Source organism: Sycon ciliatum, chromosome 8 (genome assembly GCF_964019385.1).
Source record: "Sycon ciliatum chromosome 8, ocSycCili1.1, whole genome shotgun sequence".
Lineage (NCBI taxonomy): Eukaryota > Metazoa > Porifera > Calcarea > Leucosolenida > Sycettidae > Sycon > Sycon ciliatum.
The window spans coordinates 30,660,550-30,679,770 of NC_088650.1; the positions used below are offsets into that span (position 1 = coordinate 30,660,550).

The 19,221-nt window shown below is 48.8% G+C and overlaps 1 protein-coding gene across 2 annotated transcripts in view; it reads right to left on the reverse strand.

The window, feature by feature from the left end:
* LOC135822689 (leucine-rich repeat-containing protein 1-like) overlaps positions 1-19,221 on the reverse strand; it is a 35,154-nt gene that overhangs the window by 12,823 nt on the left and 3,110 nt on the right. Inside the window, exons 4-16 of one of the 2 annotated variants that reach the window (XM_065335506.1) lie at positions 18,014-18,103; positions 15,667-15,723; positions 9,479-9,542; positions 8,640-8,714; positions 6,942-7,086; positions 5,842-5,914; positions 5,237-5,282; positions 4,858-4,941; positions 4,079-4,194; positions 3,691-3,757; positions 3,102-3,207; positions 1,909-2,063; positions 739-939 (exon numbers count right to left, since the gene is read on the reverse strand). In XM_065335506.1, the coding sequence (XP_065191578.1) occupies positions 739-939; positions 1,909-2,063; positions 3,102-3,207; positions 3,691-3,757; positions 4,079-4,194; positions 4,858-4,941; positions 5,237-5,282; positions 5,842-5,914; positions 6,942-7,086; positions 8,640-8,714; positions 9,479-9,542; positions 15,667-15,723; positions 18,014-18,103 (1,279 nt within the window). The remainder of the gene's footprint in view (positions 1-738; positions 940-1,908; positions 2,064-3,101; positions 3,208-3,690; positions 3,758-4,078; positions 4,195-4,857; positions 4,942-5,236; positions 5,283-5,841; positions 5,915-6,941; positions 7,087-8,639; positions 8,715-9,478; positions 9,543-15,666; positions 15,724-18,013; positions 18,104-19,221) is intronic. The other variant, XM_065335509.1, reaches the window with a different exon arrangement.

Sequence of the window (19,221 nt, forward strand, 5' to 3'; positions counted from 1 at the left end):
CAACAACAAATCATTCGAATTCTTCCCAGTGTGTTTATTCAAGATGAAGTTGCTCTAAAGCCCTTACTTTCCTCTGGGTACATCTTGTATACTGCATCCTGACCATAACAGGCATTGGGTACTCTTAGCAGATTCAGTTATGCATATTGCCTCTGTGCAAGGACCAATTCATTAGTGTCCTAGATCATTACCACTTCACCAATCAATTAGCTGTCCCCAGTGGTGACACATAGGAACGAAGAGTTTTCAGGGCCGGTAGTGCAAGATTAGAGTGTGCACCTAGTGACGTGGGCTCATTTAAGCACCCATGCTGGATTCATCACAAACAGTTACTGAAGTAGATCGGGAAGAAGGGGTGTCCTTTCAATGAGAGTCGCTCCTCGCATTCACATTAGCCCGGCTTCACATGTTCAGTTTTTCAGTTCTTTGCTTCGCCTTCCTGACCGACCGGTTGGGATTGACGGGGTCTGTTTGCACTTGCCAGAAGCGCAATTAACCCAATACCAGTGTTGGACACATGATACAAGAATGCTGGTACATGTGTGTCATACAATGTAGCCATGAAATACAGCACTGTATTACCATCACCGCTAGCTGGGATGTGCATCAAACCTGATCGCTGTATATCAGCAAAGCCGCAATACGTGGTCGAAGAAACTATTCACCTGCTCACCCGTCATCGGCAGCATGACAGGAACTAGGTTGAGGTGCTGACGGAAAAAGTGAACTCCAACTCACCGACTCAGTCTTGGTAGTGGTGTCCTCCTCGGCCCTGGCGATTGGAGGCGTCGCGGCTGCCTCGGACGGAACAAGACTTCCCGTGCTGGATCGCTTACTGCCTTCTGGTGATTTCCGGCCGTCAATGCTACGCAGTTTCTTAGCCTTGGCTCGCATGTCTTTGGCAAACGGCGTGGGATGGCGCTGCAGCTTCACCTGATTCTGAACATCAGATGTTATTGGATACAGTCATAGCATTAGCGTGCTCGTGAGCACCACACAAGCATCAAGTGAGCATTATGTGAGCATCAAAGGAGCACCATGTGAGCATCAAATGAGCATGAGGGTGGGGGTTCTTGTGCAGTGGTGGGCAATGAGCAAGTCAACTGGTTATTCTAGTGCAAGGCAGTCACATAGGACTATCAGCGTATCAGTAACCATGGTGATATGTCCTCCCTCATCAGTTACCATGGGCATGAATTCGCCGGTCAGCACTCCGCATTTCCTCTCCGTGAATCTCTGAACTCTTTTAGCGCTTCATTTGTTCATTTTTAGGAAAGCGTTGGCAAAGCTAATCAAATGTTGCCCTGCAGTTTACATCAGCCATTCAGAGAGAAATTCATCAGTGAAGAATTACACTCCATACCATGAGTACATGAGGCTGTACTATGTACTTTTGTCATCTGTTCTTCAAACCTTTGGTGGTACGTATGCAAGGTTAGTATTATTATCAATGATGCTGTCTGATGAGTGATTATTAGCGCAAAACACTGAGCAGCAGCAGAAAAGAGACTTGGTTTTGCCATTGGTTGTTGTGTGGTTGTTGTATTTCTAGCTATGTCTACCGGACGTTGAGCACTCGACGCAGTCTAAGGATACTTGGACACATGTGCATGTACTGTAGCGGACATGGAAATCCAGTCGATTGACCGGGGCCGGCGCCCTCAGCGCGTACAGAACGCTGCGTGCAGTGCACATGTTGATCCGAGGCGACCAGCGCCCTGGAGCGCCTATGTGTGTACCGCTTATCCACGGCTGCATGGCCAGCGCTCTGGGGCCGCTAGACGTGCGACCGGATTTCCATGTCCAGAACAGTACTTCTGTCAGTAGTTCACCACTGGCCATTTCCATCAGCACTATTACCGGTATCACATTTTCGTTCGGCGTGTGAGCAGCGACGAAAAACCCTACCTCGGACTCGGTTTCTCCCGTGCGTTCCAGGGTTTCCGGGGCAAAGGCAACACGCGTATTCCTATCGTGAGAGCTGCCAGTGACCTGGCTGGCTCGTGACGTGGCATCGGGATCCATCAGTGATGAACCAGCCGTGCCCACTTGCAATAGATTCTCTGAAAAGCAAAGAGCAATCAGCAAAGAGCAATCAGCAAAGAACAATCAGCAAAGAGCAAAGACGTAGACTGTATCCATGTGAAGTTCATCCACCGCCCGTAGAGGGCTCAATTTGCCGAAAGCAAAGAGAGGAATACTCAGACAGAAGAACAAGCAGGTGTTTCGTTTGTTTGTTTAATTTTTTGACAATTCTGTTCATGTAGTAGATCCTCTCACTTCTCAGTAAAGCGTGGGCATTCAGGGCATTCAGGGCATTCAGGGACTGTGCATTTATATCTTGTGTTAGGTACGCGCCGGCTGGCACACAGCCGTACGTACACGCCATGAAAAAAGGACCGGTCTACAAGGACTAGGGTCCTGCTGCGTGTCATAGGGCGACCTCTGTCATTCTGTGAAGTCTTGACATCCTGATCATTAAACTGAAGAGTCCAAGTGGTGTGTAGCTGCATATATAGAAACCCAGTCTTCTTAGCAGGTGGTGTTTGTAGCAAACTGTTTCCGTGGAGGTTGGAGCATGGCCTGTGTGTCTGTAACCACTGGTCTTGAAACACAACAGCCACACGGCAGTAGCGAAGAGACTTGGTTGTGCTGATTCTGTGTGCCGGCCGTACTGCTAGCTCTGCACTCTGAGCACTATACGCAGCCTGCGGATCTTGGACACCTGTCTAACCTAAGGATACATAGACACCGGTCTCTAGACACGGGTGCACCGGCCAGTGTGTATTGCACTGGCCATTGGACACGCAGAGGTCTTGTTGCCACTGTTGCTGGTCTTGTTTTTGTTGCTGCTCTTGTTGTTGTTGTTGTTAAAAAAAATTGAATTCTTTATTCTCACGATGGCACCATTGCCAATAAGAGTTGTTGCTGCTGCTCTTCTTCTTGTTCTTGTTCTTGTTATTATATTTTACTTCACCAGAATAACAGGCAGGGGAATGCCTTCTCACTAGACCTGGTCAAGTTCTCACAAATGATGAAGAATGGGAATGAACGCGCTGAGCTAACAATTCCAACTAAAAGAAAAAAATCGAATCCCTTACCAAGGCTCTGTGACTGGCCGATAGCCTGTGGCAGCAGGACACATGTCAGAAGTGCTTCCTTGGTGACTGGGTCGCTATCCTCCTGAAGATCTATCAGTGGCTTGGACTGCAGGTGGCACACAGTGACAAGCACAACCAGCACATGCATACATTCTGGCTCAGCTACTGATATACGCAGGCATACAAGAGCAAGACCAGCACGTGTATCCATTCTAGCTACTGGTGTACGGGATGGCATAGCAAACAAGACTCGGCTAGGATTGAGTTTAACCAGCACAAGTCATGCAACCATGCTACAGCACTGATCAATCAAATCTGATCGAGTCACTCTAGTACACGCCGGGCGTTGCGCAGCCCTACACCCGCAAACACTGGGCTGTGAAATAGTCCATGGCGCAAACGTGACTCACGCGATCAGATTTCATCGAGCAGCACTGTAGCTTAGCTACTCATGTGCGCATGGCATAGCAACCAAGACTAGGCCGGAATTGGGTGTAACCGCGGTTATTATCACGTGACCTGTGCTAAGAAGCACTAACAGTGGCACATTGACACCGAGCAAACCCGACATCATTGGTATGCACTGTACCTGGTTATCAGATAGCCACAAAGCCTTCAATTCCAGTTGTAGAAAGCTGTAGGGCAGGTTCTCTAGCCTGAACACAATCACAGAACACACCATCACATAACACACAATCACATAACACACAATCACACAACACAATCACACAATACAGGAAAGAGCTTGACTGAAACACTGCAGTTTTCAACAACTTTGACACACAAATGCAAGCCTGAATGGAGTCGAGCACTGCCTTATTCACACGCCGGCATATCCAGATTTTAATGACCAGCTAGAGAGCATACGCTTGGTGACAGACTGCAGGTGGACGCGAGATAGCATGCCGTAGCACGGACGTCCTGTCAGTTCAATCACAAAGGGTGGTTTCCTCGTATTTCCACGGGCGGTCTCTTACTTGTTATTGCAGAGATCGACAACCTTCAAGCTCGCCATCATCCCATAGTCTGGCGGAATGCGGGTGATGCTGTTCTGGCGGAAGCTCAGGATGGACAACGACTTGCACAAGCAGAGCTTTGCAACACCACCACGCGCACAGACACCAGAAAAACAAGGACGACAATTGTTACGCTGAACTTTCCACACTAATGGTATAATAGCAGTACTGTCAGGATAGGGACCTACGCTATCACGTAACGTCTGATGATCGATTCAAATTGTAAAACTCAGAGTTATGAAATTGCAACTGTTTGTCCTAATGATTGTGAAACACAAAGACATATGGTGATTGTCACGGTAAACAGTGGCCCGGTGATTAATCTGTGCTGTTCTGTTAAGAATATAGTGCTGGGATTGCACCATTCAACAGTTTGCAAGGCTGAAGAATTGACCGCCACTTTCCAGCCTGGTCTACACCACACAGCTATGAAGTGTCTTTTTCTGGCCGGTGAATCCCTACTTTTTGGTCTTTTTTGATTTTTTCCAGCACACACATCACACCACATACTCTGGCGTGCACTAGCTGTTGGTAACCACCCAGGAGAATGAAAGAGAAGAAAGACGTGTGTGACCGTAATCGTCGAGAATCGAACCCGCAACCTCTCGATTGGAAATCGCTGCACATACAACTGCACCATATGGGACACACACACACACACACACACACACACACACACACACACACACACACACACACACACACACACACACACACACACATACACACTACCAACTTACCTCTGGCGGAACACTGACGAGGTGATTACGATCCACGTACAGCGTTGAGAGAGATTTCAGCTTGCCCAGTGAACTAGGAAGACTCTGAGGAATACATGTACATACACAACACCATTCACTGGGTAAGTTTCACATATGACACAACACCATGCACTGGGTAAGTTTCACATACGACACAACACCATGCAAAGGGTAAGTTTCACATACGACACAACACCATGCACTGGGTAAGTTTCACATATGGATTGAAGCCTCGGCCTTCTACAAAGCACTATGCATTCTAGGCAACATGGAACTATTCATAAAAACCATCTGCTTCCCTTAGCGGATATTCCACCAACCAATCAAATCCAGTGTGTAGTGGCAAGCAGTAACCCACCTCTAGCATGTTGTCGGTGAGGAACAGCTCTCTCAAAGTCGCCAAGCTGTGTGGCACAATGACATAGGGAGAGAGAGAGAGAGAGAGAGAGAGAGAGAGAGAGAGAGAGACAGAGAGAGAGAGAGAGAGAGAGAGAGAGAGAGAGAGAGAGAGAGAGAGAGAAGAGAGAGAGAGAGAGAGAGAGAGAGAAGGGAGAGGGAGAGGGAGAGAACACAATGACAATGTTGAACGATGCAACCTGTTAGTACAGGTTATTCGAGGATAAACAGGCTACCCATGCAAGCGCATTTCCAATCAAAGATAGCCACTTAAAGACCGAAGGTGGTTGTATCTTCCACTGTACATGTGCCAGGTGTGTGCGGTGTTGCCGATCGACAGAGGATCCCAGGCAATTGTCCATCATAGGCCAAATTACTGCATCCCCACTACAGGTAGATACCGTTACACTGAATACACAACCGGTAACCAAGTGATCACTTCTCCTAAGCAGGCAATGCTACATACTATCACTACTTGGAAATGAAATTGTGGCGAAAAGCACAAAAGCTTGCAGCTACCCCGATAAAGACACGTTACCACAAGTCCCCATGAAGACCGGCACTCACTTTCCGATTGTATCCGGTAGTTGCGTCAGGTGATTATTTTCACATTTCAGCTGTGTCAGGCTCTTCAGAGAGCCTAAAATCACCACACAACAGACATGGAAGACACACAACAGACATGGAAGACACACAACAGACATGGAAGACACACAACAGACATGGAAGACACACAACAGACATGGAAGACACACAACAGACATGGAAGACACACAACAGACATGGAAGACACACAACAGACATGGAAGACACACAACAGACATGGAAGACACACAACAGACATGGAAGACACACGTCAGTGATAAAGCGCCAAGCATGCAAACAAAGTAAGTAACAGAGTGCAGTCGACTCCTCGCGATATAACGAACACCATTGTGCAGGAGAATTAGTTCTTTGTAGCCGAAGTTCGCTATACCAGAAATGCACTCACACTATACAAGCAGCGAGTCATGACTGGCCAGTGGCCCATGACAGGATGAGTGCAATCGGTTTAGATGCGGCCCTACAGGATTTTCTTTGTTATAAACGAAACCCGTTCGCTATAAATGGTCAATTCTGTATGGGTTCAAACAGGGATATGGACAATGGTTCGCTATATCACACAATTCGCTATATGCGAATTCGTTATAAGTGGAGTCGAATGTACTTTGCCAAGCTTCGGGTGAACATTATTCCAGGCAGCACGGTGAGCCGCCCTCATAGCTACAACGCGGTAGCGAGTCACGGATGGCTGGAGAAGCAAGGGGGCAGTAGGCATGCACACTCCTGCCATCATGCTTATTCAATGGGGAGCCGTGGTGACGTCACTGCACGTCGTGAATCCACCACCACAGGTCACCAGAGCATGCAGCAATTCATAACCATAGATAACACAGCATGCAGCAATCCACCATCACAGATAACCACAGCATGCGGGAATCCGCCATTACAGATCACCACAGCATGCAGGACTCCATCACCACAGCATGCAGGACTCCATCACCACAGATCACCACAGCATGCAGGTGAATCTCAAGGACACCTGTGTAATAGGAGCAAACCACTTGATCAGGCCAAGACATACAGTGGCTGCATGCAGCAACACCGTCAAGCATCACAAGGCTTACCAATCGAGTCAGGCAGCGTCAGCAATGTGTTGGTCGACAAGAGGAGATCTTGCAAGCTCAGAAGGCCACGCAGATCTGACGGAAGAGACTCCAGGTGATTCTCGGAAAAGTCCGCAACCTTGAGTTGTTCCAGTGCACCGATTTCCTGAAGCAGAAAGGTGGATAAAATGTGCAACAGTTCTTTCAGCACAGGAAAACAAGCTAGGTATAAGATGCCTACGAAGCCTGGGCGCAGCCTGCAAGGAGTACAACTGTGTACAACATAGGGCTTTCGTTTGCACCACTGTGACGTTTCAGTGTAGTCATGGCCAGTCAAGAATGGGAGAAGCACAGACTCTGATGTCAAAAACAGCATGTCTATTCACTATTTAGACACGAGACTGTCTTAATAAGCAACTTCATCCAGTTCTTGCTCAGTTCAAGTGGAAGTCATAAAGGAGCCATGAAGCAGCAATACGGTGTTCCTCTTTACATCGGGAACAACTCTGTTATTATACAGGTATTTCATGTGTGTGTGTGTGTGTGTGTGTGTGTGTGTGTGTGTGTGTGTGTGTGTGTGTGTGTGTGTGTGTGTGTGTGTGTGTGTGTGTGTGTGTGTGTGTGTGTGTGTGTGTGTGTGTGTGTGTGTGTGTGTGTGTGTGTGTGTGTGTGTGCTCTTTCCATCTGCGCTGCATCCGTTCCGTGATGGGTATCAGCAAGCGGAATGTCTAGGACGAACGACTGACCAGGGTTGATGTTTTGGAGCGGTGGAATTCGCGTCAGCCCCGTGACATCCCCAGCCTGCTGATATCGCGCCGCATGGAGTGGCTTGGGCATGTTGTGCGAATGCATCAGGAGCGTGCCCCGCGTCAACTACTGTTTGGCACCCTACATCCTGTCCGTCCAATGTGCGGCCCGAGGAAAAGGTGGCGCGATGCTGCGCGTAAGGATCTGGCGGCATTGGGCATCGACGAATGGTATGACTTGGCTCAGGATAGAGGGGAATGGCGGGCCGTTTGCAATGTTCTGCCCCCGCCCGAACCCGTTTGTGAGCCCCTGCGGATACCTTGTGCCGAGAGTGGCCGTCTCTTCTCCAGGAGTGGTTTGCCTTGTCATAAATGCCTCGATGAGCGCTGCAAACCTGTATCAGAACAGAGAGGTAGTCGACAAAGTTCTTCCTGCGAGCGTTGGTTCCGCAGTGCCGGAGGTTTGGCGGTCCACAAGTGCCCCAACTCCCGGATGCTCCCCGCGACATCGTCTCGGGCTCCGTGCCGGGCGGCGGTGTCTACCATTGCTGCTCCGGTGACTCCTCCGCCGCCGCGTGTGCGGCTCGCCCTCTCAAGCTGCAAGGCCCACTGTGGGGCCTGTGGTCGGTGCTGCCGCTCTACTCGTGGATTCCAAATCCATAGCTGCCGAAGGTGGCTCTCTCGTTGTGCCGATTGAACATGGTCCCTGATCTCTCGGCAGACTGCCGATTTTCTGCCGTCGCGCGTCGTTTCCATGTTGTCGGCCCCGCGAGGGGACACGTGACTGTAATGGCAGTGTTTACCAGGACCAGGACCAGGTGTGTGTGTGTGTGTGTGTGTGTGTGTGTGTGTGTGTGTGCGTGTGTGTGTGTATGTGTGTGTGTGTGGATGCATGTGCATGTGTGTGCATGTGTGCATGTGTGTGTACATTCGGCTAGAAGGGTATGACGTAAGTATTGCACAGAGTACTTACAACAGGCAATGACTCCATGTCATTCGTATCAACCCATAGCTCCTCCAGTAGAGTGAGATTGCCAATGCCCTCCGGCTGCATAAAGATCACCAGCGGAACGGAACATGGTCACACACACCTCAGGCCTGCCCATCGCCGAAGCGATGATAGGGAACAGCTATGTTAGAAATAGCAACTTGTGCTGGGATTACACTATTCAACAGCTTGCAATGCTGATGAATTGACCACCACTAATTTTTAGCCTGGTATCCACCACACAGCTGATTGAAGTGGATTTTTCTGGCCAATGAATCTCTATTTTTCATTTTTCCACACACCCACACACACGCGCGCGCGCGCACACACACGCACACACACACACACACGCACACACACACACACACCCACACACACACACCCACACACATGATTACACAAGGACAATGGGATTTATTCACAGGTCAATGGTGGATTCGTTGCTCTTTGATGACATTGATGGTCTCAACAGATCCACGAGAGATCAGGATGGCTAACGAGAAATCTAAATGACGTACGTGAAGAGGAATTGACGACAATATTGGCTAGAAAGTATCAGGGAGTTGTGGAATGAGTTAATGTGAAAGGAGAAATCTTTCGATTCTTTCTACTTCATGGTTGCAATATCAGTGTCAGCCAATGTCAGTCTTAGGCATTTCCCTAGACTGAAATTGGTGTTGAAGAGGCCGGGGAGGACGCAGCACAGCCACAGCAAGTAGTGTGTGGCATCAGCACCGTCACAGCAGCAAGTATAAGTGTGTGTGCACCCCCCCCCCCCCCCCCCCCCCGCTTTTACAGCAACCTGGCCATGCACTCAGACTCACCAAGTCTGTGATGTCATTGCAGCCGACATCCAACTTCCTCAGTTGTTTCAGCTGCGAAATAGTCCTACAAATGCAAGACACAAAAAAACATCCACTAACAGTTAGCCACAGTACTTAAGAATAGCAGTAAAATGTACAACAAAACCCCACCGAGTACTACCAATACTAATTCTCTGGAAAGAAGTATTAATAATAATAATAATACCGGTACACGGAAACGCATGTACCTGTGAGAATCTAAGGGCGCGTTCAGACTACCGATAAAAAGTGACCGATTGGGAAAGTCGCCAAGGTGATTTGATCACGTGACGTTACTGGCACGTTACCGGTGGGAAAGTTTTACTGCCGCGGCAGTAAACTTTTACCGGCAGTAAAAAAGTGCTCAGGATGCATGCGCGCAGGGAAAAAAGGGAAAATCCCTTGTCAGTGCCGCGGTGAGAGCTGAAAACTTCACGGTAATGTTGTACCTGCGCCTGCACGTGTTATCTCTTCGTCGTAGCTGCTGCTGTATTTGTGTCTCTGTGCTGCTGACCCGTACATGCTGCTGCGCTGCTTTGTTGCTGACCCGTATGTTGTACCTGCGCCTGCACGTGTTATCTCTTCGTCGTAGCTGCTGCTGTATTTGTGGCTCTGTGTGTACATGTGGCTGCACGTGTTGTCTCTTCGTCGTAGCTGCTGCTGTATTTGTGTCTCTGTGCTGCTGACCCGTACATGCTGCTGCGCTGCTTTGTTGCTGACCCGTACATGCTGCTGCGCTGCTTTGTTGTTGACACGTGCACCTTTTTGTGCTGAGTACACCACCTTTTGTGCTGACGAGGGCACCAATTTCTGATATCATGTTTTCCTTTTGCCATGTCGTCGTCAGTTGTCAGACGTTCGTCGTCAGTTGTCCGACTGTCGTCGTCAGTTGTCAGACGTTCGTTGTCAGAGTCAGTTGTCCGACGGTCGTCGTCAGTTGTCAGTCGTTCGTTGTCAGAGTCAGACGTTTGTTGACAGTCGTCAGTCATTCGTTGTCAGTGTTAGTTCTCCATTATGAGTTCTTCCGTCGCCGCTTGAAGTAAACTATGAAAAGCTCTCTCTCTAGCTCTAGAGAAAAACCACTGACTAGTTCGTTTTGAGGTGTGGCGTGGCGAGGATAGAAGAGGCAGTTCGTTCGCAACCTTCCGAGACGACATTTGGCGCCCAACTAATCGAACCCACGACCCTGAAGCTCGTCGCTCTCCGGCCGGTGCTTTTCGTTTTCCTCTTCGCGTTCTCGCCATGGCTCCGCTTTGCTGCGTCTGTTCAACCCTTTCCAAGATCCTCGGAGCTCCTACTCAGGTGAGCATGCCTTTGTAATTGTCTGCTCTGCGTAATGTGTTGCCGTACCTTGTATTCGATTTCGAATTTTCAAATAATTGTTTTGCGTCGGGTGACTCGGGTACGCGGGTCCCGGCAGGAATTCCGTGGAACCTTGTTCTCTTGTGTTCGAGTGTGTACTCGTAGTGTAGTCTTGCATGCTCGTTGGAAGTTCGCCCCGTTGTGTTAGTTGTGTCGCTCTGACTACCCTGTACTGTACTGTTGTGTATGAAAATTTCAAACTTCTGTTCGTGCGCTACTCGTTCGAATCTGGAACTTGTGTTTGCATGTTCGTCGTGCATTCAGCATGGGTAGCTTTGATCTCGTCTTGTGTTGTGCACTTGTGCTTGTCACGGAGTTGCCGTCGGACTGCTCCGATAGTGTGACTGTGTCGCGTGATTTGTTTAGATGTCCACCTGAACGTTCTCGAGGTGCTGCCTCGTATGTAGTCGATCCATATTGTTTTGTTTCGTGTTTTTACCGTTTTAGTAGTAGTTTCTCCATGTTCTGTGTACCAGGTGTACATGGTGTAGAGCGTTGTCAGGCTCGGTCATGCACTGTCAACAAAGTAGGAAAGCTGTTGGCTTCCGGTTTGGTGGGAGGTGTGAACTTCATGTAGGATTCTCGTTCTTGATCCAGGTTGAATTTTTTTTGTGAGCGTGTGGTTTTGTAATAATTGTGTTTCGGCATGTGGGTTTCTCTAGTTCGTCTGGGTGGGCGTCTGATCATGGTGAGCCACGGTCTGCTTAGTGGTCTGCAGGAATCCTGCGTTTTTTTGTATCGGTTTGCCTTGCGGGTGTTATGGTTTCCTGGTGTTGCTGGTTGGCCCTTGTGCGTCCCAATCGGTCCCTGACAGTTTCTTTTCTTCAGTTTTTTGGTTTTGCGAGCGGATGTACTATAAGTAGGCACTTCAGGCGATTTTTTCAAAACGAGAAATACGCGTATTTCTTTTTTGTATCCGATTCAGATAGGTTTAGGAAGACTCCACAGAAAATTTGAAGCAAAAAGAATAACTTGGCACAGAGATATAGCCACCCAAAGTCGGAGAATTGAATAACGGCATTTTCAGTATATCGACGGCACCAGCAGCATATCAGAAATTGGCAGAACTTGCTTCAGTGTCTATAGTGGCAAAATACCAGGCTCGCTGGAAGCAGGTCAAAATAATCAGATGAATGCAGAAACAGCATGGTTTGGAAATACTTCGGATTTTTCATCCGTCCGGCAGCTCCGACGAAGATATCGGGTGTGGTCACCATGGCAACTCCATAGCAACAGCATAGCAACTCCATCGCAACAGCATGAAAACAGTGCAGAGAAGCCTTCGGAAAAGCATAAGATGAGACTTTGAGGTAAGATAAAGTAACTACAATAATTCAGTGCCAGAACACATTGTTGCTACATGTACAGTATTGACGTGGTGACGAATACGGAAGAACAATGAGCCGAAGACTGAGCAAACTAGAATTTACCGGGTATTTGACGGAAAGAAATGACAAACTATTACAATAGAACATCGTCCGTAAATTTTTGGGACTACTGAAACTTCAGCAACTCCAGCATGTGAGATTTTGTGCATAGAGTGTGTGCTGGATTCTTGGTATAATATCACCGTCAATGCTTTTCTTGGTCGCTGGAAGCCACCTGCTGATCAGGTGACGATTTGTTCCGAGCAGGCCGTTTTGATGTCAGCTCTCTTGGTCCAGTCGCCGAAGTATATACTGTCCTACTCGTCGCCTGCAGGAGAGGACGACTGCTCCGATGCGACTCCAATAACACCTGGCATATTTCTTCTTGCGCAGCCATGCGCATGGGCTCCGACGAACAAGGACTATTGCCGGGAGGACGCCTGTCGCGGTTCGCTTCCAATAACACCTCGCATTATTTCTCCTTGCGCAGCAATGCGCAAAGTGTTGGACGAACGAGGACAACTGATTCCGAAAGGAAATACGACGCTGAAGACGATGAGCTACATGGCAAATGCGTGCAACCAAGTGAAATGCCCGAAAAATCCTTGCCGATTTTACTCGAACTGTACGTGAGTTCAAAAAATTGCCGCATCATGACGTATGTGGGCTCAAACGAAAGCTGAGGGCCTCAGCTACATGCTGCGCCACACGAGAAGGCCCTGCGCAGCTTCCGTGCAGCTACAGATCGATCTATGCATGCGCCTTTCCTTGGTGCCGCGCATGTACGCGATTCAGCGTTAGCACTTTTTGACAGGTCATGTCACGTGACTGAAGTGCCTACTATAAGTTCCGTGTTATTCAGGTTCGATCCCTGTGGGTTTTCAGGTTCAATCCCTGTGGGTTTTCAGGTTCAATCCCTGCGGTTTTTTCAGGTTAGAGACCTGTGGTTATTCAGGGTAGCGACCTGTGGTTATTCAGGGTAGCGCCCTGTGGTTTTTCTTCATTATCTTTTGCGTATTGGTAACCGATTTGTTTGTGTGTCCTCAATGGTGTCCTCACTGATTAATTGCTCCTGTTTCAATCGACGTGTTCTTCCTGGCTGTTCTTCCCTTCCTTCGTGTGCTTTTCTGATTTTTGGTGATGGCTGAGATGTTTGCGTCAGTCCTTCTCTCTTTCTGTGTGTGTCCTGTGATTCTCGGAGTTTCTGTAGCGCCATCGGTTTTCGGACAGCCGGCCAGTGTGCGTCTTGCTGCCCCAGTCTTCTTCTCGGCCGGTGCGTGCTGTTGGTCTCGCCGCTCCTGGAAGCGTCGCTGGGTCCGTCGGCATAACCTGTTTTCTCATGCATTTGTACTTTTGTTTTGTCATGACTGGTGGATGGGTGGCGTACTAGGTTGGTGCTGTTCTAAGAATAAAAGATCCAAAGGGACAAACACAGGTCGAACAGCTCGCCAGCCGGGGTCCTCTGCAAAATCTGTTGCTTGCAGGTTCCGTTGATTGGTGCACAGTTTTGCGGGGCTCCCGACTGGTGTTAACCCTCCTGGCCTACTCGTCATGCGTTCAACAGTTGTGGCCCACCTCTTTTGTGTTTTATTGTCGCCTGTTTATGTTGCTTCATATTTCATTTCCCCTGTCTTTCTGTCTTCTTCTCCGGTCTGTCTTCTTCCGTTTTTTATACACTTCACTTTTGCTTCCATCCACAGGAGTGGATGTCTTTTTTTGGTAGGGGATAGTGTTGTACCTGCGCCTGCACGTGTTATCTCTTCGTCGTAGCTGCTGCTGTATTTGTGTCTCTGTGTGTACATGTGGCTGCACGTGTTGTCTCTTCGTCGTAGCTGCTGCTGTATTTGTGTCTCTGTGCTGCTGACCCGTACATGCTGCTGCGCTGCTTTGTTGCTGACCCGTACATGCTGCTGCGCTGCTTTGTTGTTGACACGTGCACCTTTTTGTGCTGAGTACACCACCTTTTGTGCTGACGAGGGCACCAATTTCTGATATCATGTTTTCCTTTTGCCATGTCGTCGTCAGTTGTCAGACGTTCGTCGTCAGTTGTCCGACTGTCGTCGTCAGTTGTCAGACGTTCGTTGTCAGAGTCAGTTGTCCGACGGTCGTCGTCAGTTGTCAGTCGTTCGTTGTCAGAGTCAGACGTTTGTTGACAGTCGTCAGTCATTCGTTGTCAGTGTTAGTTCTCCATTATGAGTTCTTCCGTCGCCGCTTGAAGTAAACTATGAAAAGCTCTCTCTCTAGCTCTAGAGAAAAACCACTGACTAGTTCGTTTTGAGGTGTGGCGTGGCGAGGATAGAAGAGGCAGTTCGTTCGCAACCTTCCGAGACGACACGTACATGCTGCTGCGCTGCTTTGTTGTTGACACGTGCACCTTTTTGCGCTGAGTACACCACCTTTTGTGCTGACGAGGGCACCAATTTCTGATATCATGTTTTCCTTTTGCCATGTCGTCGTCAGTTGTCCGACGTTCGTCGTCAGTTGTCAGTCGTTCGTTGTCAGAGTCAGACGTTTGTTGACAGTCGTCAGTCATTCCTTGTCAGTGTTAGTTCTCCATTATGAGCTCTTCCGTCGCCGCTTGAAGTAAACTATGAAAAGCTCTCTCTCTAGCTCTAGAGAAAAACCACTGACTAGTTCGTTTTGAGGTGTGGCGTGGCGAGGATAGAAGAGGCAGTTCGTTCTCAACCTTCCGAGACGACATTAACGTTAGTTTGTTATCGGTAGTGTGAATGTCCTTCACGATTTATCGGCATTCACGGTTTGCCGAGGTTCACGGTAGTCTGAACACGCCCTAACTTGGTACAGTCGGGGCCAATGGTGCCTCTCCCCAGGTTATAGGGGGTGGCATCACGTCCCAAAATGCAGAGTGAAAACACCGAGGGAGTTGGAACAATTGGGACCAATTACACTCTCCCCAGGACGTAGGGGGTGGCACCATGTGCCGAATGCAAATTGAAAAGACTAGGACTTGGAATGGATGCCGGGGGCCAATGACCCCTCGCCTTTCCCAGGGCAGAGGGGTGGCACCACGTCCCGGATGTAGATTGAGAAGACCATAGGAATTGGAATAATTGGGACCGATGGCCCTCTCCCCAGAACGTAGGGGGTGGCACCATGTCCCGAATGCAGATTGAAAAGACTATAATTATAGGACTTGAAGAAAAATTGGGGCCAATGACCTTCCAAGCCATAGAGGGTATTGCCACGTCTTGATCCATGCAGTGCAGCCTCAAGCATGCAATCTGCAGACCAGCTCGTCCCCGGATGCATTGGATCTCGAGGTCGTGTTTGTGTGTGTGTGTGTGGGGGGGGGGGGGGGGGGGGGTGGTGTCACGTCATTATCACTAGCTCCTAATGCAGTTGAAAGAGGAAAGGTAGGACTGATCACCAGACCAGACATATTATTACTACGGCTAGCTGCAAATGATTTGTGTCACCTACTGGGGTAGGTACTTGAGGTGGTTGTCACGTGCTTCCAGAATCTGAAGACACTTCAACCTGCAGTCAGAGGGGAGCAGGATAACACCAGATACCAGAAATGAGGCACATCATACATCCACAATAGTAGTTGAATCTACGGAATTGTACTGCATTCAGTCAATGGAAATGATGACCACAGCAGCTACTTGTACTGGCACAATATCGTGGAAGAGGAACGGGAGGGGAGGGGGTTGTGCTCAGTATCATCTGCTTTAGCATTACTAAATGGGCGAGTCCACCCTGAAGGATCAATTCTGGTACAACACTGATAACACAAGCCAGTTGTCAGGACCGGAGAAAACCTTCGCCCCATCCGAAAATCACGAAAAGCATGCAGTATAAATCCGATGGCACCCGGGAATGTTGCCGGATTGTACTAAAGTACACATGTCGAAGATTTTATTTCTAGGGCAGCTAAGCAGTTAGTATGGTTGGTGGTAGTGAGACTTGGAAAGACTTCACAATAACAGACTGTAGCTAGCTATACTAGCTTTCATACATACAGACGGCCACTCGAGGAGAATCCAGGCATGACAAGTGAGGCCCCACTAAGCAGAACATGCCTGGAATGCAAGGCACTATCCTTCAAAAATAATGCCAACCAAAGTACTTCCAAGCAAATTCCTACGAAAAAGTATCAACTGGAAACGTTTTAACCCTTTCACTGCCGCTGTCGACTGCAGTCGACAGCGCATTCATGCACTCCGAGTGCCATTGTCGACTTGCGTCGACGAGTAAACATGCAGTCCCCAGTGCTGTTGTCGACTTCCGTCGACAGGCAGACCTCACCCAGTTTGTGCCTCTATTTTCGAATATTGGAGATGTTTAGCCGTGGTAGACAGCCACTGGGCCCTGGAAGATGTCCATACCCATCGAAATACGCTTCCAGAAGTATGGGTTGCCATTTGAAAAAAATCGAACCAGCGTCGTTGAAAATGCGCATCCGATTTTTAGCCGATCGGCGAGGAAGAAACCGGTTCTCACGCACTTCCACCTCGCTGAGTCGGTGCGAGTATTTTCCTCTTTCCCGTCAACTTTCATTGCACGGAGCATGGAATTTGGTTCAGACTTGATGCCTAGCTATTACCCAAGACTCCAGGCGGCTATCCGTTGCGATAGGCGGTTGGAGTCACGGGTAGAGACAACCAGACGGTAGATTCCTCGCGGACGCATTCACTGCAAACTTGACGGAAACAGTGCTGGCGGCGGTCACTGGGTCCAGAACTAAAATTTTCTAAGAACTACCACGTTACAATGGCGACCAGCACGGTCAAGAGGCACTACAGGTATGTCAGCTACAACATAATTATATTCTTTCTACAACGACACCTACCTCTGGCTCAATACCTGACGATCTACTGCAAGCTGATGCGAAAGTGAATTACACCCGCGAACGCCGCGCTTGTCAACGGAACAGGGAAGCGCTTCACTCTCCAAAGTTGAAAAGTATTTGGACTGCTGCTAATTAGGAGAACAAACGACCACCATGGCGGCAGAACATTCCGCAGCCGTTCACCGACACGATCCGCTTCAGCAAACGACTTACGATCGTTTCGTTCTCCGAGTTTTCTGGTGGCAGCAACAAGAATTTCGTCCGCAACGACAGGACGAAAGTCTCTCGCAACTGAAGTCCTGTTGCCACGAAGATAGAGAAGATTCCGCAAGCCATCTCTTCTGCTTCCAGTGTTGTAGCTCTCCTGTCCACTGGCATATCTTTTAATCCCTGCGAACGCAAAAAGGATCTGCTTCTCTCTCCAAAACAACAACTAACTAACTTTACTTCGCGAGTGTCCGGGCCGATCGTGTACATAGTGTATGTAGCGCATGCGGCGCACGGCGCACTTTCGCATGACATGACACGCATTTTTTGCACAGCGGCTGGCGCTAGATCGCGCAGCACGTTTGTACTTCGGATTTTGCGATTTTTTTCGACGGCAATGGCTTCCTTTGTGAGTTGTCTACCTACGATGTATACTTTGGAAAGCGATATTCCGTACAGAAAGTACCAAAAAATCCAGGAAAAGTAGGCCTTTCGATTTTTCGAGCTGGAGGTAAAAAGTGCCTGGCAGGGAGGGGGTGTACAGCTCAGCTGACAGCCTGGCAGGGAGCGCCTTGTCACCTTGAGTGGTCAGCTGGCAGTGAAAGGGTTAAGCTCAAGTAGGTATACATGTGCGTAACGGTGATTGGTTATATTCACTTCCAAGCAACCAAGCTGTGTTGTCAATGATGCACTGGTCTATCAAACAGGGAGCATATGCATGTACCCAGAGCGTGCGGACGTAAAAGCGTGCGAGAGAATGCAACTTACCCAGACAGCTCTTGCGGCAGTCGTTGCAGAGAACAGTCGTTCATGCACAGCGATGTCAGGTGAGTGAACTCCACAATGCTGTCCGGAACACTGGCACACACAGTCGAGAGGTGCACAAGACACAACCATGCACACATGAACACCTACTCAGGATCTGCCGCATTTGTTTTTGGCTAAGACCTCAGCTGGGTAGGTAGGGGGAATGGCAGGCGCCGACTCCACGTCAAGACATGTAGAACTCAGTGGGTAGGGGGAATGGCAGGCGCCGACTCCACGTCAAGACATGTAGAACTCAGTGGGTAGGTAGGGGGAATGGCAGGCGCCGACTCCACGTCAAGACATGTAGAACTCAGTGGCATACGCCTATAGGTTTACAGTATGCCTGGAAACCAGTCGTGTCTACCGGTCTCCAGTCGTGTCTACCGGTCTCCAGTAGTGTCTACCGGTCTCCAGTAGTGTCTTACCGTTCTATTTTTGCCTCAAAACAGTATCATACGCATGCTCCTGTGGGCTGATAACGTTACCAGGGATGTAGAGTCCCGGTACTTCCAAGTAGACGGGAACTACCTTGCAAACTGCCATCGCTACGATCCTGCATTGTAGCGGCTGTCCATAGATCTAGTGACCCAGGGATAGGCAAGCCAGCTCACAAAGGATTCCTGAGAAGCGATTCACCGCTGAGATTCTGGCACCTTGAATCCCACCATGAGCCACTGGCACTTGTTACTCGCCCTTTAGCGTGCGGTAACCACGATTCAGCTAGCAATTGCAATAGCCTTAAAAAGGGGAAGTTCACCCTAAAATCAAAATTTCAGAACTTGTAGTGAAAAATCCGATGATTCCAATAGCGAAAGTCCGAGGTTGATCTGAGCAACCGTTCTGGAGTTATAGCATCTGGAAGTTTAGACTAAATTCGATGATGTCATGATGACATCATAACTTATGACGTCATTGAGATAAACTGATTTTTCAAAATTTGATATGGGATATAATACCTTACTGATATCTAAACTGGAAAATATGCCCCAGAAAGCTTGTTGCAGCAACGAAAAACGACAGAAATTGGCTATTCCCCATCTATTCCCATACAAAGTTTATCTCTGTGACGTCACAGGGATGGGCAAATTATGACATCATGATGTCACAGAATTTTGCCAAAACTTGAAGATGCTATAACTCCAGAACGGTTGCTCCAATCAACGTGGGAC